General features: G+C 38.6%; 1 protein-coding gene across 15 annotated transcripts in view; it reads left to right on the top strand.

Annotated features, from left to right (window-relative positions):
* The window catches only part of CASK (peripheral plasma membrane protein CASK), a 594,512-nt gene that overhangs the window by 529,686 nt on the left and 43,512 nt on the right, over positions 1-21,314 (top strand). For all 15 annotated transcript variants that reach the window (XM_087355276.1, XM_087355274.1, XM_087355277.1 and 12 more), the window contains 2 exons: positions 18,235-18,426; positions 19,778-19,942. In XM_087355276.1, the coding sequence (XP_087211402.1) occupies positions 18,235-18,426; positions 19,778-19,942 (357 nt within the window). The remainder of the gene's footprint in view (positions 1-18,234; positions 18,427-19,777; positions 19,943-21,314) is intronic.

Below are 21,314 nucleotides of genomic sequence, written 5' to 3'. Positions count from 1 at the left end.
TTGTCCCAATTTCTTGTAGGGAATTGACATGTTGACGCCTATGCAGGTCTATAATATAAAGGAATTATGAAATATTTTTGGATTAGAAGATCAAATCTTTCTACTTTGTTATGAAAACGCCTGAAAACCACAAATTTTCTGCGTTGAAGCCACTTGTCCGATTTACTTCGTTGATATCTGATAACGTTTGCACTGAATTACATTTGATGACAGTTTTTTTAAGCTTCTGAAGACGGGGGGGGGGGTGGCTTTATAAACCATCTATCGCCCTTCGCCCATGTAAATGGAAGTTATGCAGATGAAAAATGTGAAAACGCCCCTAGAATATATCCATGAAATCTTCTTTAATAATGTAGACGACAGCGAGTTGGTGTTCGGAAATAGTGTTTAAGTAGAATCGATTACCGATAAAAAAATAAATTCGAATGACTTAAACATTGTTTAAACGCTATGTTGCCTTTGGATTACCAGTGAAATATTGCGACCAAATGCCGTTTTTCTTTTCTCAGAGTAGATAAAAGTATTTTTAAAAGACTATTTTCCTTCGACGTGCAAAATGAACTGTACGCTTGAATTAGTCGATTTAGTCGCGGAAATGCTATCTAAAATGATGCGATTTTTATGCTACTAAATCAGTGATCTACATCTTTAATTTAGTGTGGACGGCTTATTCTTGACATTCATGATTAATGATCACACGGTTTAGATAAATCAGCAAGCATTTTATTCCCCGAACTTCTGCTAATTTATCGAAAGTACAGAAAAATCTGTAGAAGTCTATTAATTTATTAATTAATTAATAATTAATAATGTATCAAGTCTATTAATGTTATAATGAGTAGGTTTTATCTAGCGACATAGATCACGTTCTGAGGTATCCTTTGAAAATATCGGCTGTATATGTAACTGGATATTCATTATGGTTTTTCTCAGTCACCTTACATGCCTGGATCGGCATCAATCTTCAATTTGTACCAGTCCCTGCTTATCATTTGTAATTGTGTTGATATTTCTGCAAGCTGTAGCCGGGGTCTAGTCTTACAAACAAAAATAACTCATTACATGCAGCTACAATTCTTATTTAATGATTGTTTACATTACCATATCATTACTCAAATCGTATACAAATGCAATATTACCCCCCCCCCCCCAAATTGTTTGCTCTGTATGGTATTTCTAAATCCAGTCTTTCTACAACTTGGTGAGTTATCAGGTTCTCACGACGGCGGTCATGAAGATGACTGTCCTCTGGAATGTTGCGCCGTGTAGTCTGATAGTTTACTGACGTTTCAGAGGCCCTTGCTGTCTCCATCATCATAGTAGCAGCAAGAGCCTTCGAAACGTCGGCATACTTTTAGGCGCGTCCTCAAGTTGCGGACGGAGGAACGGCCTCCAGTTATGGAGGTTATCTACGACTATACTGAATAAGCAGTCGGGGACAGCCAACGAGGGGTGGTCCTCCAGCTTGGGGGTTGGGCGTGAGGCTAATAACCTTTCACCGCAAAAAACCAACATTGTTACGAAAAACATAACAACCAAAAGCCTCGGACCAGGACCATGGAGCCTAGGACAGGGTCCGGTGGAGGGCTTTGGCTAATTCGATGATGAAGCCAAGTTAGTTAGTTAGTTATTGGAGCTATGGATGTAGGAGAGATTTTGTTTCATTACCATAATTTACAGATTTTTGAACAGTGACTTATTTTTGAAACAAGCGAAGTGTTCATAATGAACACACAAACTCTCTTCTGGCATCAGCAATAGGCTGTTTCCACTGATTTCACAGTTCGATTGGCCCTTTGAAACCGAACCATGTCTGAATACCATGTCATATCGCGAAGAAAACACAACTGTTCACTTTTACAAACATCAACTTATTACCTTTATAAGTAAATAATTGCTGTGCACATTGAGAATCATACGAAACACATAAATACAATACGAGAAGTTATTAACTGTTGAAGCAGGTTGGACATATAATTACCACCAGGCTTTAAATTTTTAACAAATGTAGTATAACGATTTTAAGTTAAAGTAGGTGTTAAGAGAAATATTTCGTATATCAGCACATTTCCATTTACCGACTCTGACAGGAATGACGAGTGTGTGTATTTATGTATGCAACTGATCGATGATGCTCCCACTATAGTCGGATTATTGTAATAGCTTCAAAAGCGATTCTAATGGATTCTGTTTCAGTGTTGAATGCACGCAGGACAGCGCACAAAGTGTGTGGGATGCTTCAAACTAGACCGCAAAATGTTGTGGCCTTTGCGTTCACGCGTATTTTGAAACTTATGTGCATTTCTCCTTCCCCCGCGGTTTTTTTTTTAAACTTTTGTGCAGCGCATTTTGAAAACATGCACATAAATTATTGTCAGTGCTGAGTCGAGTGGTCTGCTCGTCGATTCTTCTTTTTAGCTTTGGCGATGGATGTTCTGTTCGTGTCCTCAGGAGTAGCAGCTGATAAATGTGGCAAGCCACTTTTGAACCGAAGCTACGAACTGAATTTTTTTTCCTTTGCTGTTCATTTGAATAGGGATTGTTGTACCGTAGGTCTAACAGAGTGCTGATGATTCAAGATTATTGAAAGCGTGGCACGGAATTGAAATAGAATTTATTGCTGTATAAAATGTACGCAAAATAAGTAAGAAATGGTTTCACCAAGTCAGTCTCCTTTCGCTTCAGAGAGTAAACCACAGATTGGTTTCTTAACTTCCATTTCATAAACCATTTCTCGTTTGGTCTAGTTGGGAGCTTTCGCTTATCTCAGAATTATTCAATTCGTCCTTCGTAACATTTAAACTGACTGAAGTCCGTGTTTGTTTTATTACTTTTATGCTAACAATTTAGAGTAATTAAATGCAATACCTTACAGGAGTTATCACCTTGTTGCACTACTCCTTATCCAAATTTACTTTCGTATTAAATTATTACTCTTTGTTTAGGAAAATGTTGCTGCTGATGGTTTTTGCAGGAACTGGTGTTCTATATTTTTTAAAAAATAAGCATAATCTCTTTTGAGGATACTTCGTTTGTACGGGAAAGTGTCTTGATTGGTTGTCTGTTTTAGTTTAATTCCGTTGTAGTGTGTTCCTTTTTGATGTATATATTTATTAGTGTTTTCCCTGCCCCTGGGTTTTGGTACTGTAATATTATTCACCATTTTACAGGGTATTTACTTCTACGTACCCCAGATAAACCTTGCCCCTGAGGTACACAGTGCAGCAGGTATTTCCGAAATACTTTTTGTTTTTAATACGTGTTACATTCATTAAACAGATTTCGATTGAGGCATTATATCCTTTACACGAGCGTCTTTCGAATGATGTATGATGTTCCTGGAATATCGGTTTTCTGAAGTTCCCTGATGTCGTGTTCACCCGGAATATTGGCCAAATATATTCTGAGTGATTTGGAGACAGTTCCATTTGCTCCTATAATTATTGGAATTACTTTTGCTTTTATTGTCAATTATTATTGTTGTTGGCTTGTGCGCTGTACCTTCGGGAAGGCCTTTTGAGTACTAACCTAGTATTAAAATAGTTTCGATTCGATCCCAACTGTAGCTACTAATCTTGGAATAAAACTGTCAGACAACGGACAATGCCCGACATAATATTGGTATAATAATTCAGCCATTTTCACAACCTTTAGAGAGATTCTTTGTCATTTCTCAGACGTAGTACTGTTAATAATGTGCTTTGGTCTGTGTTTAACGTCTCCGCAGCGAAGTTGTAATTTATGTTCAAGTTTTATTTAACCCTTTATCCCGAACAAAAAGAGTGAGAGATGGTACAGTTCTTACTCGGGTGGCGGGGTGTGGTAACTAACTCCATGGAGCAGAGTCGATCTTGACAGCTAGTGAATTTTCTCGTCTTTCATGAACCACAATTCCTATCTTATGGATAATTCAGAGGTGTGACGTGAATATAAATTCGCTTTGTGTACTCTAACACCTACGTCACAAATGTTGTGTACTCGAGTTAGGGTTACTTATGTATGATTGATTGCCCGTTCAGTAATATTTTTGTTACGAAATGAGAGAATTATGGCACATGAATAATTTTCTGTATTTTTATCATCGGCACAACTCCTTATTTTGTTCCCACTTCGTTAGGATGTTCAACCACTTTCAGAGGGTTTTCATCCAGTACCAAATTTATTGAAAGTTTAAAATGTTTATATTTAATTTTTTTTTCACAACAAATTTCTGTCTGTGTAATATTTATGATAAATATTTACTGGTTGAGCGTTTGTAGGGTACTCAAGTGCTGTCCTTCATGGAGATAGGATTAAGTAATAAAAATATTTTCATGATGACGTAAGCCGAAAATGGAATTCCGTCTGTGTACTGACTAAGCAAATAGACTTATCTGTGTATTTATTCGTTTGCTATTTGCTTGATTATGCCGTGAGTAGATTAGACTCTTCAGCGTTTCATAATAACATGTTTAATGAATTGGAAAAGAATTGTATGGAAGGTGTCGTGGACTATTAAAATACTATCCTATAATTTGTATTTAGGGCGTTAAGAAATCAATTAAAGTCCTTATTTAGGACAGCTAGTCTCTGGGCTGAGATTTTAATATAGACCTTCGTAATACGAAGCCGGTGTGCTAACCACTCGACCGCATTGTAGGTAGGGTTCCAAGGGAACGGGATGTTGAATTTCTTCCTTTCAATGTGCGTGCGTGCGTGTATGTATTTTCAACTTTAATCCCTTGAGATAATTTAAGTGCTTGATCGGTCTGTAGTTTTTTATGTTGGTTTGTGTTTCGTTGAACTTTTTGTTTGCTGGAAACATTTAACTTTTTCCTGACTTACGGCGATGATCTAATACTCCTAGTTTCCGTTTGCTATGCCATGTAATACCATGCCCCATAGGCTCTGTATACACACACTTTCGATGTCGGAACTTCTGAAGTTCTTTAGGGGCTCTAGAGTTCGCTGTTTGACGCATGGACGCCATAAAAAAGTTTGCGGACTTAAGGAGATTCCATTACCTGTTCTAAAACAAAAGCAATCCGATCCTCTTTTCCTCTTGAAGTCTCCTTTATTAGACCCTGAAGTAAGACATTTAAGTGAACGTAAATTCGGAGAACAGAAATTCGAAATCAGTGCGGGTTTTGCCTCCTGATACTTGGATTCATGCGAGAGTTTAATGATAATTCTTAAGGCTTTATATTCTATTTATTAATTGGCATTATATTAAAGGATTGGCTGTGGCTGAAAGCCCAGAATGTGAAAGTTTTTTTTTTAAGATTAAAAAAATTATAATCAGCATGATGAACGAAAATGTTACTAGAAATCATAACGAATGTCTTCAGGCACTTCCGAAACTGAACGTTACAAAAATTTCCTTCGGCTTTGCGATGTCTGTCTGTCCGCATGTAACAACTCGAGAACCGCTGAACGTATTTTATGAAATTTGGTATCGTGAGTCCTAAGGATTGCGGGACAAATTCCAAATTTTTTTAAGATAATACAACAGTAGCGAATAATTTAAATTAAGAATTTTTCAACGCTTATGTGCGAGGGAGTGGGTGCGGAGGACATTTGCTATGCAAGCTGTCTTCGCTTGATGCACTTACGAGACTCCCCTTTGACCTGGTGAACAGATGGAAGTGGTTCTTGAAATCTCTCGTCATGGGAGATACCGCAGACGTTGAATGCCAACTTCCCTACCTGTGTGCCTCCTTGCCCTCCATTATCACGTTAGCTTCAGAATATTTCATTGAATTATCATGGAACTTAGTCTGCACTGCAGAACTGCGCGGAACATTAGTGTGTTCGGGAAACTTGCCAACTTCTCGACACCTCGGTGCTTATGTGGATTGCTGTGAGCGGGTGTCCCATTTACCTTCACACACCGCAATACGGGGAGGTCAAAACCAGATTCATCCATTTTGTATCATAAATGTATCCTGAATTGTTTAACTGAAGCAAGTTATGAGCGACGGTTTCTTTTTTAAATTTATATTAAAAAAATCTGATGCAGAAACGGTCTTTGTAAACCTACATTAATACAAGCTGTTAATTTATTTCATACAATATATGTATTTTGGTTATAAAAAACGATGTGATTATTATTATATATTTATTTATTTTAATTTTTGAGCTGACACCACAAACAATACGCAGACTCTTGTTATGAATGCGTACTTAAAAATTCGAACTAACCTACAATGTTTATTAGGTTCTGTTTGAAGTCGATTTTTTGATTTCTCATCGATAACCAAGAACAGAAATTTAACCTAACCTGCATCAATAAGACATACTGAATCGATTTGGTTTAATATGTTACATCACGAAGAGGCTAACTCCTTGCCTTGACTGCTATGTGATGATGGCGAATTTAATTGTTCTGCACCAAAGGAGGCTGCAGATGTGGGCATTTATATTACATCTCTGTGTCACCAATATCCTGACAAAGCATTTGTCTCGGATGAAGGTTTAAGTAAACGCAATATTGATTAACAGCGTGAGTAGAATAATGCCTTTTCCACATTGTGTTAGCCTCTGTAGCACGTAATATCTGGGATAAGCGTAGAAGCATGTATATTGTGACGATTAAGACAATGCAAATCGATAGGGGACCGATTAGGTATTGGGGTAGAACTACAAAGGGGTAGGCAACTCTTCACTCACGGCCAGGAGGCCTACTGTCAGCGGATTGAAGTGCAGAGGCGCATTGTGACAGAGAGCAAATCCTCGCGGCCACTAGAGTAGCTTGCACGCTTATAGCATACGTACCATCAAATTAATTAATTATTTAATTAATGTAAATCTGTGGTTCTAGAAACTAGGATGTTTGTTTATAAAGGACGTGTCCTCACGAAGTTTAAAAACTTTCTGAAAGTTTCGTCATGAACAGCGTGAATGTTTAATGAATCAGCATCAGCATCTGTAGTGTTTTTTGTTAAATGTTTGATTTCGACTACAGTAGTGAATTTCAACCGGCAAGACGAATGTTTATAAAAAAAATATACAATCAGAATTTTTGTCGTTCAGTAAAAGTCGTTTGATAGCAATAGTATATATTTATTATATTTTGTATAAGTGATTAGTTTAGATAACCTAACCTTTAAAGAAAGATAATTATATGTAACACATCATTTGAAATTTAAGTATCTGGGAACAACGATATCAAATAGAAATCAGATCCAAGATGAAATTGAGAGTATAATTCATTCGGAGACTCTTTTATTCCCAATTCAAAAACTGTTAACATCTCGTTTGCCGTGCAAAACACTAAATACCAGGATTTTTAAAAGCAATAATTTTGCCTGTTGTCTTGTATGGTTGTGAAACATGGTTTCTTACCTGGAAGGAAAACGTAGATTACAAATGTTTGAAGAAACAGGGTGGATTCGAATCTTCGATTTCTGTTATTTATGATCGCAGGATAATCTGAACCGTCAATCCAATTCAAATTCATTGCTGGTGAAGTTAAAAGTTGAGCCTCTGAAATGTCGTAATTTAATATTGATAAATTAAGTCTTAGAAACTTCAGTGGCTGCGACATGAATTTTTTAATGTGTAATGTGGAAACGTTGTCCAAAGCTGGATAGATAGTCTGTAATGAAGAAGCGAGAATTGAATTACAAGTATCTTCTTTAAGTGAAAAGATACAGAGTTTTAGGAATAAAATGGATTATAGTAGAAACTCAAAATCTGCAATCGACTTACGAACATAAAGTTAATTAGGATCTAAAGCCGAAATGGGTGGGGTTGTCCTTATCTTAGCACGGTCATTTCTGGAAAATTCCGAAAATGTGTGATTAAACATTTTTCTCGGTAAAATCTACAACTTTTGGCAGTGAGCCTAATTTTGTAAATCATGAAGTGGATGTGAAACTTTGTTTGGTTATCTACCGCGGTTGGAGCTCAGTGAACAGTTTCGACTTTCGGAATGAGCAGAATCAACTGTTGAATTTTTCCCAACAATTCGACAAACGTTGCAGTTGCCATCTTCAGGGTGAACGTGTGTATGTGGGCCGGGGGGGGGGGGTGAATGCGACCAACCAACCAACCAACCAAACAGCTAACTAAGGCGAACGCAAGGCGTCCCTTGCTAAGTGTAACCTGGGTTAAACCTTTCCCGCCTACGAAATTCAATGCTGGAATGTACTTACGCTAACCGGGTCTTTGCGTTGGCCGAAGGCCTCGCAGTGTTCAGCTTTCAATGGATAGATATGGGGAGGGGGGGGGGTAGCTTGAACTAATGACGAACCACTGTTACGAGGGCTCACTACTTTATTAATCCTTTCATGTACCAGGAGTTGCTGAAGAAAACTGCGATAAACGTAAATTCCACTCTTTGGCCGGACGTGGTACCTGTTGAACACGAAGTTTGTGTTGTAATCAGTCAGCTGACGGACTCATTCAGATAGGACCCTGAAACTTCGCCTCGCGTGAAGGACGTCGATGTTCGTCTTCTGGGATGTGACGTCGTGAGGACCTGTATGAAGATATTACCGTTTCGGAGGAACACACTGCCTCCATTTTTAGCCCTGATCTAGAATGTTCTTCCGAGTCTACACTGCGTCCCTGCCCACAAGACCATCGAAAACAAACAAACTTTATATTAATTAAATGTTTATTAAATATCACCGCTAATGTATAACAGATGTGTAGGCCTATTGTAAATGTTAACGTTGATATGAAGTTAGGAGTATGTTTGACGGATAACGGATCGAATTTCGCTTGGTATAAACCAGAAGAGTGTGCTCACTTACAAACTCTTCGTAAGGTACGAAAAATGGCTGTCTTTCCAGTTGTAGCGCCTCTATAATTAGGTTCCTGATGATGGAGGCAGTGAGGAGCTGTGAAACGTTGGTTAACTTCTGCCAGACTGTACGACGCTACACAATGAAATGGAGTACACTGACACTTGTTATGCTAGCAATTACGTAACGCGGAAGAAATACAGCAGGGAGATGTTCTGCACGGGCGGGACATCTGTATCTTTGTAAATATCGGCTGGGTCCTTCGTCCATGCATCTACACCCCGGGCCCGGTCGGCCCGTCTCAACTCTAGGGCTCCTGATACGGATTCAGGAAGACGTGTGATGGAGAAAAATGTGTTCAGGGAGCAGAATTGTATTCGCTGCCCCCACACAGAGAGCATCCGATGATGATGACGCAGATGAATAGTTGCAATTTGTAAAATCTGTAAGAAAAATATTCCATAATTCAGTTGTTATTTTTGATGGGTGCATATGCAGCATTTATCTGGAGAATGGAAAGAACATACATCTGAAGCAGCACGTGAGATGGGCTTTAATCTCGAGGCGCAGTGCCAGCGGTGGGCTAGAGCAGAAGAATATGACACCCGAAAGGAATATATGAGTAATTCAGAATCGAAACTCACTAAAAACCAAATTCGTAAATAAAAATTCTAAATGCAAATATCTGTAATTCTACTTGATTCGTAAGGCGATTTGAAAAGATGTGGCCCTCATAGTTTAATTTATTGATATGATAACCTTTTTCTATAATTAGCGACTAATTTAGTGTCCATGTATAAACTCTAATAATAATAAAAATAAAACAAAATGTATTTCGGAAATGGCTGCTGCACTATGTACCTCAGGGGCAAGGTTTGTCTCAGGTTCACAGAAGTAAATACACTGTAAAATGGTGATAAATATAATTCAATTCAATTCATTTATTTAAGTGCTTAACAACAGCCAAGCACTAAACCAGAGTACAGGATAAAATATAATAAATAATTAAATTCATTTCAATAATAATAAAAATAAACATTAAAAATACAAAAACAAACAAATGAAACTAAATATATAAATGTACCATATTAATAATAATAATTCAATTCATTTATTGAATAATAATAATAGTTCAATTCCTTTGTTGCTTTGTTGAGTGTTTGCCAACAGCATAGGGTCTATGACAGAGATACAAATTTAATAAAAAGAAAATAATCTACCTAGGTAGACACTAGTATAAATGTAAAACACTAATAAAATACTAATAAAATAAAATAATAATAATAATATGTAAATGACCATAAGAACTTTCAAACCACTAAAACTTCAATTAAACAAAATATGTTAAAAGTACACAAGAGTGTTTTCTGTGAGTAGAACGCTTAGTCCGATAATAAAAGACATTGAATGCCCTAAATCAGTCATGTTAATAAAGATGAAGGACTTTCCGGGGGTAGCTGTGTCATGACGTGGACTCTCTCCAGCACGGGCTAATGTCTAACTTTGTTTTCCTTACATCTGTGTACTTTGGGATCAATATAAGGAACCACGGCTTCAGGAAATACGACGTGTTTGTTTTGGAATAGTTCCGAATCAGCAGATTTCTCTTCTAAACAGATAAATGCAATTACGTCATTTCCCTTTGACTCTGTAGCAGCTTTGTAAACATGACTTGAAGAACACGGTCACGAGTCCATTTTGCGAGTTGGCGAGCAGAACTTAGCGAGGACTCTCGGAGTCACTTTCACCTCAGGGCAAGTCCGGATGTCGAGGAGGAACAGATTTTGTGTCATTTTATGTTTTAAATTGGTGTTAACTTTCAAAACATGGTGGGCTCTTTGGTTTTGTGGGGTGCGAGCGACACGAATCCACTTAATATAAGACCTTGAAATGGTGGATGTTAATACGTGTTCGAAGAATAGTAAATTTTGTAGTGTTAAATGTTAATATGGCGGTGGAATGAAATATTTATTAAGCTCCCGATTTGATATAGGGAATGTGCGAAATGTTGAGGATGTATCCGACAAATCTACTCGGTTGGTACTACCCCAGACAGACAACGCTTTGTTTCGATTCCAGTGAAACTCCATTTAACCTGAACAGTGCTGTACTGTTTCATTTGTTTCTGTATTTCGTTTTCGATGGTGCGTCACGTAAATCATAATTGGGAGCAATTATGGTACAATTTTAGTAACAGCTGTTTGCCGTTTTGATGTAATGCTCTATTTAAGAAGGCGGGTGTTGTAAATGTGGCGAAGAGAAATTACTATTGAAATCTCTTGTAGAATTTATTCCTTACGCCCTAATTATTTCGACGAAACATTAAATTAGTGATCCTTTATAACAGTACGGAGTCCTTGTATTTATTTTAATTTCATTTTATTCACTTTTATTCTCCGATGTATTTTATACAGCTTAGGCTCGTAACATATCGTAATTTCAAAAAGCTAACCCCCCACATCTCTGAAACGTCGGTCAGTTTCAGAGTGACTACATAGCGCAACATCTTATTCGCCGCCTTAATAAAGTATAATCTGACGTGTTAATGTGATTGTACCACAGCCTTCGCGAAAACTAACAGCAGAAGTTTGACATTTGGGTGCATTCATTGCGAAATTTGTGGGGGGGTCATATACGTAAATACTGTTGGTATTTTACGTCTAGTAGGCTGCACAAACAAGATTTGTTTACAAATCCGAAACCAAACAATTCTGGGTTACCTATTTGCATGTGTAAAATAAATACAGTATTTATGATAAACGTTCTGTTTTGTGCGTTTTGCAAGCAACTGCCTACGAATCTCGTTCTAGCGTGCAAACAACATCTAATTTGATAAACGTCCAAAAAAAGGATATTTCCTATAAATCATTTACATAGTTTCTGTGAGTGGTAATTGTGGTGGTAGGAGGAGAAGTGGCTTACCAGCTGCTACCGTTATCCTCGCCTCTCTGCAGTAGCCCTCGACAAATTGTGTGCTTCAAGGTCACAACACGAACAGCGGAGCCAAACGAGAGAACTCGAGGCGTAGAAAATCTATCATCGCTGTGCAGCTCGCGGTCAAGAAGTGAAGTGGCGTGGCCTTGAAGCACACAATTTGTCGAGTGCAGTAGTTACATACGCGTTCGTTCGCAGTTTACGTAAACCAGTCACAGGCTGTGTGTGGGACTGGTTGGGTCGAAACCTCAGGCGAGTCAACACGACCTCGTTTCTGAGCGGTAGGGCGTCTTTGATCAACCAAACTGAGCAAGCAGATGGCCACTAGGCCTACATGCATGTGACAAACCTTCGCCAAGAGCGTTTTTCTTCTGTTTGTTTTATTATTTTTTAGCCGCCTGTTGTGTTTAATTTGTGTATACTCGGTAGATGGACGACTGGGGTTCGATCCCCGACGGGGGCAGAGGATTTTTCCTCTAGCCTCTGCGTCCACACCGACTCTGCGGCCCACCCAGTCTCCTATCCAATGGGTACCGGGATCCTTTCCCGGGGGTTAAGCGCGGCCGGGGCGTGATGCTGACCACTCACCTCATCTAGTGCCGAGGTCAAGGAAGAGAGGAGCTATACCGCCTCTCCCCCCAAACGACCTACATGGCGTGTAGAGGGACACCTTTTGTTTTTTATACTCGGTATATCTGAGTGGATTTCGCATCAAAAGATATTATATTTATTGGGAGTAACTGAGGATAATCTTAGAGTATCGGGATTTTAGTATTCAGGCTAATTCAGGGATTTCCCTTCCACGCGACCGTCTCCTTTAAAATCCGTACCAGTACGTAATTTATGATCGTCGCTACTTAACTCTTATAGATGGAAGAACGTCGCTAAGTGACTTGGGAGTGAAATTAAGAGACGATCGGTGGCTAGTAAGCATTATTACTGATGTTTTACAGTGTAAATCTTCTATGGCCTGCATTGACGTGCGATTTATGTGGAAAATACAGACCTCTTTCGTGTGTCATATTTAATGCTCATACGAGACGAAGGATCGAATGCTTTAATTAACATCGAAACGTATTTGTGTTAGTCACAAAGTCGCGAGAAAGGATACGAGGCGACTGCGTACGCATGTAGGAGTTGTTCATTAAAATTAATTGGAATTCTAATTTGTGTTGGGTATCTTTTCGTATGTGTTTAATGTTCGACATTTATGTCGCTAATTAGCTGACCGCATAGAAGCTTACAGTCACTCAGCTAGTCACGAAATTCCTCGTCTTTTATGGAACCCGACGGTGGATTGGCTTCTTCAGAAGAGCTCGCCAATGTTCCCCACCCCAAGTCAGTCGAATACGGCCCACACCATCAAACCTGAAGATTAAAATATATATATATAAAAAAAGTTTGCCTCTTGTTTCGTATGGGTGCGAAACATGGTCTCTCGCTCAGAGGGAGGAACACAGATTGCAGGTGTTTGAGGATTGGGTGTTGAGGAGGATATTTGGGCCTAGGAGAGAAGACGATGGGGTCTGGAGAAAACTGCACAATGACGAGCTTAAAAATCTGTATTCCTCCCCCAGTATTGTCAGGGTGATTAAGTCGAGAAGAATGAGATGGGTTGGGCATGTAGCGCGCATGGATGAGGCGAGAGGTGTGCACCGGCTACTGGTTGGGAAGCCTGAGGGGAAGAGACCTCTGGGGAGACCTAGACGTAGATGGGAGGATAATCTCAGGCGGGATCTATGGGAGATAGGAGTTGAAGGAGACTGGATTTTGTTGGCCCAGGACAGGGCTTTGGTTAATTCGGTGATGAACCTTTGGGTTCCGTAAGCCATCTAGTTGGTTGGGTCCACTATTTGGGAAGCCTGAGGGGAACAGACCGCTGGGGAGACCTGGACGTAGATGGGAGGATAATCTCAGGCGGGATCTATGGGAGATAGGAGTTGAAGGAGACTGGATTTTGTTGGCCCAGGACAGAGTCCGGTGGAGGGCTTTGGTTAATTCAGTGATGGACCTTCGGGTTCGGTAAGCCATCTAGTTAGTTAGTTAGTTACATTCTGGCGATGTTGAACGTTAGCAGTTTATACCACAATGAATGGCTTTAATATTTTCCCAGGGCCTGTTTCGATAGTGGCCTATTTGTAACAGATCGTTGTCAGATATTCTGAAAGTAATTTTGCTTCGTTGCTGGTAACACGGCTAAGTTCGATGCATGTTGGAATTGCATCCATCTCTCTGCACCTGTAACAGATGCAGTTTTGATTGTCAGAACGGGTCGTTCCGTCCCTGAAGTGCGGGATAAATGATGCATCTGCGATCTGTTATTACATTTTAAACTTCTACAATCCATAACGGTGCTGTTATTGCAAGATATATTCTTTTAAATAGCATCGTTTGTGGATATAACGATGTTCATGTTGTAATTATATTTCACCATTTCAAGACATTTATCATTTTCATTATCATATTACTAGAATTTGAATTCACATTATTTTTATGTCCGAAGGTTTAAATTACGATATTTTTTTATTACCAATATTCTAATGTAAATACTGAGATGTCTTATTTTTCACTTTAATGTGCAATGCAAAGTTTTCGTTCGCTTTACTAAACATGACTACATTCATAATACGAACGTCGGAGGAGAAATATATTTTGTATATTAGACTGCTGTTCTAACAACTATTAAATCGTACCAGTGCATTGTAAAGGATGTTCACTAAGCCTCAGTAGATGAGTAATTTTATGTCTACAAAATGTATTTTTGTTTAGGTTGGTAGCATGCGTTTGTGACAGTTGTTTACCGTTGATATAACAATTAAAAATGCAAATTGAAGAATATTTCGAGGGATTGTCATTATTTTAGAGGCAAAATAAATTTCGGGACCTTGTGTTGTTAGATCGGTTATCGTTACATGTTGAGGCGTAAGATTGTGACAAGACATGGAACCAGGGCAGTTGTACCAACTGTTTGAGATTGTTAACCTGGTTCATTAACATACTTAGCATCCCGATTTTTCAGGTTTTACTGTAAGAAATTTGCATACTTAATAACCCTTGTTAAGATATTGTAGATGCGTCATATTGTGATTTATTTAAATAGTATTAAAAATATATTAAAATTAGCCGTCAATCACAATATAATATAATTAAAAGATTAAAATATCATTTTACGTTCCCTATCGAGTACTCGATTTACATGTGGAACATACACGACATGTTTCGGCTATATATAGCCATCATCTGGTGTTATGTATATAAACTTTTCACTGAATTACTGATTTTTTACTGTTTTTTAATGATTTTTAGTTTTCATTTTTCTTATGATGTTCTTGTCCTTTAAACTAAGCTTCAGTACCTGTTATTAGAAATGAAATGTAATTTTGATTTTTCAAGTTTCATATCGTCTGTTGCAATGTTCCATATGGGATAATATTAATGAGGTATTTGCTTATGACAATTGAACCGAGTCCAGTTTTGTTACACACTTTAAACTTCAAAGTCCCCTAACCAAGTGTTGCTCCAAATTTTCATAGTGGCTTTGTGCTAGACCTTTCAACTATGGCTAATTAAAACTAATGATTTCCGAGCATTTGATGAGTTTCGCGTACTAATGAGCCTGGAGAATTCTAATTTGTACCGTCATCGAAGAGAATGTGTGCATAATGGTGCTGAAATACCGACTCTGTACCTTGTTTTATGACAAATTCAGTAGAAAAGGAAGTTTAGTAATTATGAAAATGTACATAGGTTTTTAAACTAATGGTTGTCATCAATCTCGATGTATTTATTTTTAATTAACTTTCAAAGTTATTTCAGGCAAGGGACGGTTTAATTTGGGAGTCTGCTCGGGCTTCGACTGAACCCGGCCCGAGAATCGGGCCTGGGGCGGGTTTGATAGCAAGCAAACGTTACATAGAACTTTTCGGGCTTCCTGGGGAAATTTTATCCGCAAAGAAAATATTTATAGTTGCGCTCTCTCCCGGGGGTAAAGAACTCTACGTTTCGGAAGCTGGATCTGCTACCATCCTCAGGTTAAAGCGTATATAACATTTATACGGAACTGCATTATACAGAAGGCGCTGACCATTTACACAGGATGATATTTTAATCTTCAATGTGCATTTTAATTAACTTTGTAAATAATGTAACAAAACAAGAAGGCGGTGTAAAATAAATAACTACAACTTTAAAATGCAGCTGTATAATCGGCAATTGTAATTGTTTGTTTTAAAGTTTTGAAAGCAATGGCAAAAGCACCATATTTCAGGGCATATTAGTCTCGAAACTTAAAAGAACAAATGCAGAATTCGTCTTGCTTAAGTTATAAGTAAATTCAGTTCATATAAAAGGAAAGTTCTGCATCACACATTTTCTATAATTTACAGCCGTGACTTATGAATACAAAATTGATTGTTCTGCGCTCAAAACAGAATGAATTTTGCGAGTATCCATTTTTCGTCTCTGAGGAAGAGTCTTTAGAATTAATCCTTGAATTTGGTAATCGATAGTTATTATTTATTGGTAAGTATCGATAATTGTTTGGAAAAGTAAATTCCGATGAGAATAGTTTCAGCGAAGTTGTCCTACGTTACTTTGTACTTCCAATTTTTTTTTTAACTGCAGGGTCTTACCAAGTCCAGCGTCGGAAGTTTAACGCCAAGGTAATCCGAGTTTAATTTCCGGGAAAGGGAGGTTGTGCCACGGATAGCACCAAGAAGTGTGCAGGCTTCGTGACTGCGTTGCCAAACACGGAAAAGAAATACATTTTTGTCGTTATAGGTCTTCATTTTGGAGATGAACGACTTAACACGTTATTCTATTACCTGAGGTATATGAGGCATATTTCATGCACTGTCAGAAACATGTAGCAATAATTTAAAACATCTTGGCAATTTGAATTTGGAGTTTCGTTTAAATTTTAAAATACGTGCATGAATGTATTTTCCTTTCCATGATACGGACTTACATGTAATTTGAGATAAAAATTAGGTGCTCTTTGAAAAATGGTACCTGTCATTTCACCCTGACTCCAGGAGGTGATATGACTAAAAAAGGTTTGATTTAACATTTCCCCACATGAACGCCAAATTATTATATTCAATCAGCCTACGCTCTATTATATTTATTTAATAATAATGTAATATAATTTTTACCTCGTCTGTACTTACTACAGTACGTTCACTGATAAAGTTTAACGCAGTTGGATTACATGACTCGCCGCCAAGTGCTAGAAGATTTTCCCAATACGAGTGAAGCCTCGGCCCATAAAATAAAATCAAGTTCTCTGTACTACAGCAGTTCCTGCCTGTTCTAAAAACACCGAACTTAACTGTGGAACTTATTTTACTATGATTTACACTTTTAGTATATGCACTTCTCACTGCTCTGTAAACGCTACGCCCTGCACGAAATATGTGTAGTAGAACGTGTTAACACGACACCTCAAGAAATATGTACAGTAGAACGTGTTAACACGACACCTCAAGAAATATGTACAGTAGAACGTGTTAACACGACACCTCAAGAAATATGCAGTAGAACGTGTTAACACGACACCTCAAAAAATATGTACAGTAGAACGTGTTAACACGGCACCTCAAGAAATATGTACAGTAGAACGTGTTAACACGACACCTCAAGAAATATGCAGTAGAACGTGTTAACACGACACCTCAAAAAATATGTACAGTAGAACGTGTTAACACGGCACCTCAAGAAATATGTACAGTAGAACGTGTTAACACGACACCTCAAGAAATATGTACAGTAGAACGTGTTAACACGGCACCTCAAGAAATATGTACAGTAGAACGTGTTAACACGACACCTCAAGAAATATGCAGTAGAACGTGTTAACACGACACCTCAAAAAATATGTACAGTAGAACGTGTTAACACGGCACCTCAAGAAATATGTACAGTAGAACGTGTTAACACGACACTAAACAACACGTGATGGATGAAATGATTTAAACGAATTCAGGCGGAACGTAAACCCACCTTGGTCATCTGCAGCCTTCACCATTCCAAGATGCAGCTGAATCTCCTGATTTTTTTTAAAAAAATAATATTACTAGGCTTGCGAATAACAGATGCGGTTAATAATTTTATTTAGTCCCTGATTTCAGCAAAAAGGACCTATGCAAGGACATATTCCTCGCTGAAATGTTTGAAACAATGAAAGAAGTTAGGATTAGAGGTTTTTCACGGCGATAAGCCCTGTGATGGCTGTCTTCTTCTGGTAGAAGTTTACGGACGTTACTCATCGCCCTGATGATGGAGGCAGCAAGGACCTCTGAAACGTCGATAAACTTTTACCAGACTACACGGCGCTACATCCCAGAAGACAGTAATCTTCATACTCAGCGCTGAGAAAACTTCAAATATCGCCCTGATGATGGAGGCAGCAAGGACCTCTGAAACGTCGATAAACTTTTACCAGACTACACGGCGCTACAACCCGGAAGACAGCCATCTTCGGACTTAGCGCCGTAAAAACCTCAAATCCTACAGGGTGTTTATATTTTCATCCGATTTCATTTGGGTCTGTATCGTCATTCCTTGTTGACAGGCGTTGCTGCAAGCCCACGACGTCGTCGCACACGAAATCTACGGCGAAGATGCCGTGCGGGTCACGCCACCGCCCCTGATGCCTTACCTCAACGGCGGAGACGACCTGGACGGGCCCAATGGTGACGTCGAGATGGAAAATGTGACGAGAGTGAGACTCGTGCAGTTCCAGAAGAACACTGACGAGCCGATGGTGAGTGTTTTGTTTCTTGTTCAGTGGACCGACTGTGTTTAAAAAAGCCACTTTTAAACAAAGGTAATTTTTATATTATTTTTTAAAACTTTTCTATAATTTTCGCGTTTGTTGACATACATTTTGTGCTGGTATAAAACTGAAGTTTCTTACTAAAAAAAATAATTTATTCAATATAACACTTCGCCCGGGGCCCACATTACTTAATGTGGCCCTGGGGGGGCAATGCTTGTGCATGTAATTCGATGTTCCATAATTTGGTATTTATACACTTGCTTAGGAAAAAGTGGAAGAATAATTTTATGGACACTAAACGAACACATTCCAGGCTGAATATTTCTTTGTTCATCGGAAATTATAAATATGAAAATCACATATACAAGCGAAGTGTAATCAGGGGAATAGTGTTTCAACATTTGTGGTACAAATTTGTATTCGGTCACTGATCTACGGTCACAAAACCATTACATAATGAGATTAGCATTCTTTCTGTTCGAATGCACCTGTAATTTCCGAATCAATATTTGAGTGAAATCTACTCTGATGTTTGTGATTGAATCTCCATTTTGTTCGTACAATTCTATTACAGTTCTCATTTTATGCGAAATTATTTTTTTTTTATTTTTCGTTGATAAATAATCGAAATCTGTTTCGGTCAAACGTACGTACATTATAACTAAATTAGAGATAATCAAACATTTATTATTTTTAATCTAGGACTTGATTTTCTGGATCAGATATCTTGTAAACAGTCAGCAGATCCTCTTATGTTTCCCGTCAATAATTTTTTTGCATGAGATAGTATAGTTGCGTCATATTGTGATATTAATTAAAATAATTATTATATTTGTTTACCGTCAAATCACAATAAAATAGTAAGATAAGATAATTAAAATTATTAAAATATCATCTTATGTTCCATATCGAGCATTCGATTTACATCGATAAACCGAAACAGATGATATTTTAATAATTTTAATTATCTTATCTTACTATTTTATTGTGATTTGACGGTAAACAAATATAATAATTATTTTAATTTTTTGAATTTTCCTGATCGACTAACTTCTTAGAAACTAATATCCCTTTGGTTGGTTAAGAAATTTCCCGCCGTAGATATGGAAACCCAAGGCTGTTTGTTGTGTCCACATTAGCCTGGAAATGGTCCCATGCTGAACCTTCTCAGCCTCATTTGATTTGAGTGGTGAGTAGTTTAGTAGGCCTCGTTATTTGTAAATTATGTACACATTTGATGGCGTAGCGTTGCCTTCCAGGCCGTGTTCCAGACTGGCGGATCATGTAATGTGGGGTGGAACATCGTTGGCAGTTTCTGATATAGTGGCTTTTTCAGGGCATCACCCTGAAGATGAACGAGGAGGGGAAATGTATAGTGGCCAGAATCATGCACGGGGGCATGATTCACCGACAAGCTACTTTGCACGTCGGCGACGAAATCCGAGAAATCAACGGTGTGCCTGTTGCCAATCAGTCCGTTAATGCCTTGCAGAAGATTCTGGTAAGTTCTCTCTCTTTTTGATGTCTGTTTGTCGTTCATTCGACGACACTTGTCAGTAGCTCAGACTAAAATAGTGTGGAAGGAAGCAGTCGCGACCTCTGAGGTCAAGACTGAGGTTTTGGTGATGGATGTCAGCCCCTTCAAGCAAGTGTTGGGGCATTACTTTCAGATTCTCAAGGTCATATCTTCTCACGCATATTTACGCTAAACCGTAAATACCTGGTTGACCATACTCATGTCAAAATGAGGGCACGTGTAGGTCAACGTCATATGGAAGTCACGACAGGATCGCCACAATAGTTTGCCAGATACAGGTCTTTCAAATTCTCAAGGTCATATCTTCTCACGCTTATTTACGCTAAACCGTAAATACCTGGTTGACCATACTCGTGTCAAAATGAGGGGACGTGTAGGTCAACGTCATATGGAAGTCACGACAAGATCGCCACAATAGTTTGCCAGATACAGGTCTTTCAAATTCTCAAGGTCATATCTTCTCACGCTTATTTACGCTAAACCGCTAATACCTGGTTGACCATACTCATGTCAAAATGAGGGCACGTGTAGGGCAACGTCATATGGAAGTCACGGCAAGATCGCCACAATAGTTTGCCAGATACAGGTCTTTCAAATTCTCAAGGTCATATCTTCTCACGCTTATTTACGCTAAACCGCAAATACCTGGTTGAACATACGCATGTCAAAATGAGGGCACGTGTAGGTCAACGTCATATGGAAGTCACGACAAGATCGCCACAATAGTTTGCCAGATGCAGGTCTTTCAAATTCTCAAGGTCATATCTTCTCACGCGTATTTACGCTAAACCGTAAATACCTGGTTGACCATACTCATGTCAAAATGAGGGCACGTGTAGGTCAACGTCATATGGAAGTCACGACAAGATCGCCACAATAGTTTGCCAGATACAGGTCTTTCAAATTCTCAAGGTCATATCTTCTCACGCGTATTTACGCTAAACCGTAAATACCTGGTTGACCATACTCATGTCAAAATGAGGGCACGTGTAGGGCAACGTCATATGGAAGTCACGGCAAGATCGCCACAATAGTTTGCCAGATACAGGTCTTTCAAATTCTCAAGGTCATGTCTTCTCACGCTTATTTACGCTAAACCGTAAATACCTGGTTGACCATACTCATGTCAAAATGAGGGCACGTGTAGGGCAACGTCATATGGAAGTCACGGCAAGATCGCCACAATAGTTTGCCAGATACAGGTCTTTCAAATTCTCAAGGTCATATCTTCTCACGCATATTTACGCTAAACCGTAAATACCTGGTTGACCATACTCATGTCAAAATGAGGGCACGTGTAGGTCAACGTCATATGGAAGTCACGACAAGATCGCCA

This window comes from Zootermopsis nevadensis, unplaced genomic scaffold, assembly GCF_977971745.1.
Source record: "Zootermopsis nevadensis isolate Lab colony 2312 unplaced genomic scaffold, Znev_1.0 Znev_ptg000024l, whole genome shotgun sequence".
NCBI lineage: Eukaryota > Metazoa > Arthropoda > Insecta > Blattodea > Termopsidae > Zootermopsis > Zootermopsis nevadensis.
The sequence above is the reverse complement of the archived record's forward strand: the minus strand, read 5'-3'. Positions and strand labels throughout refer to the sequence as shown.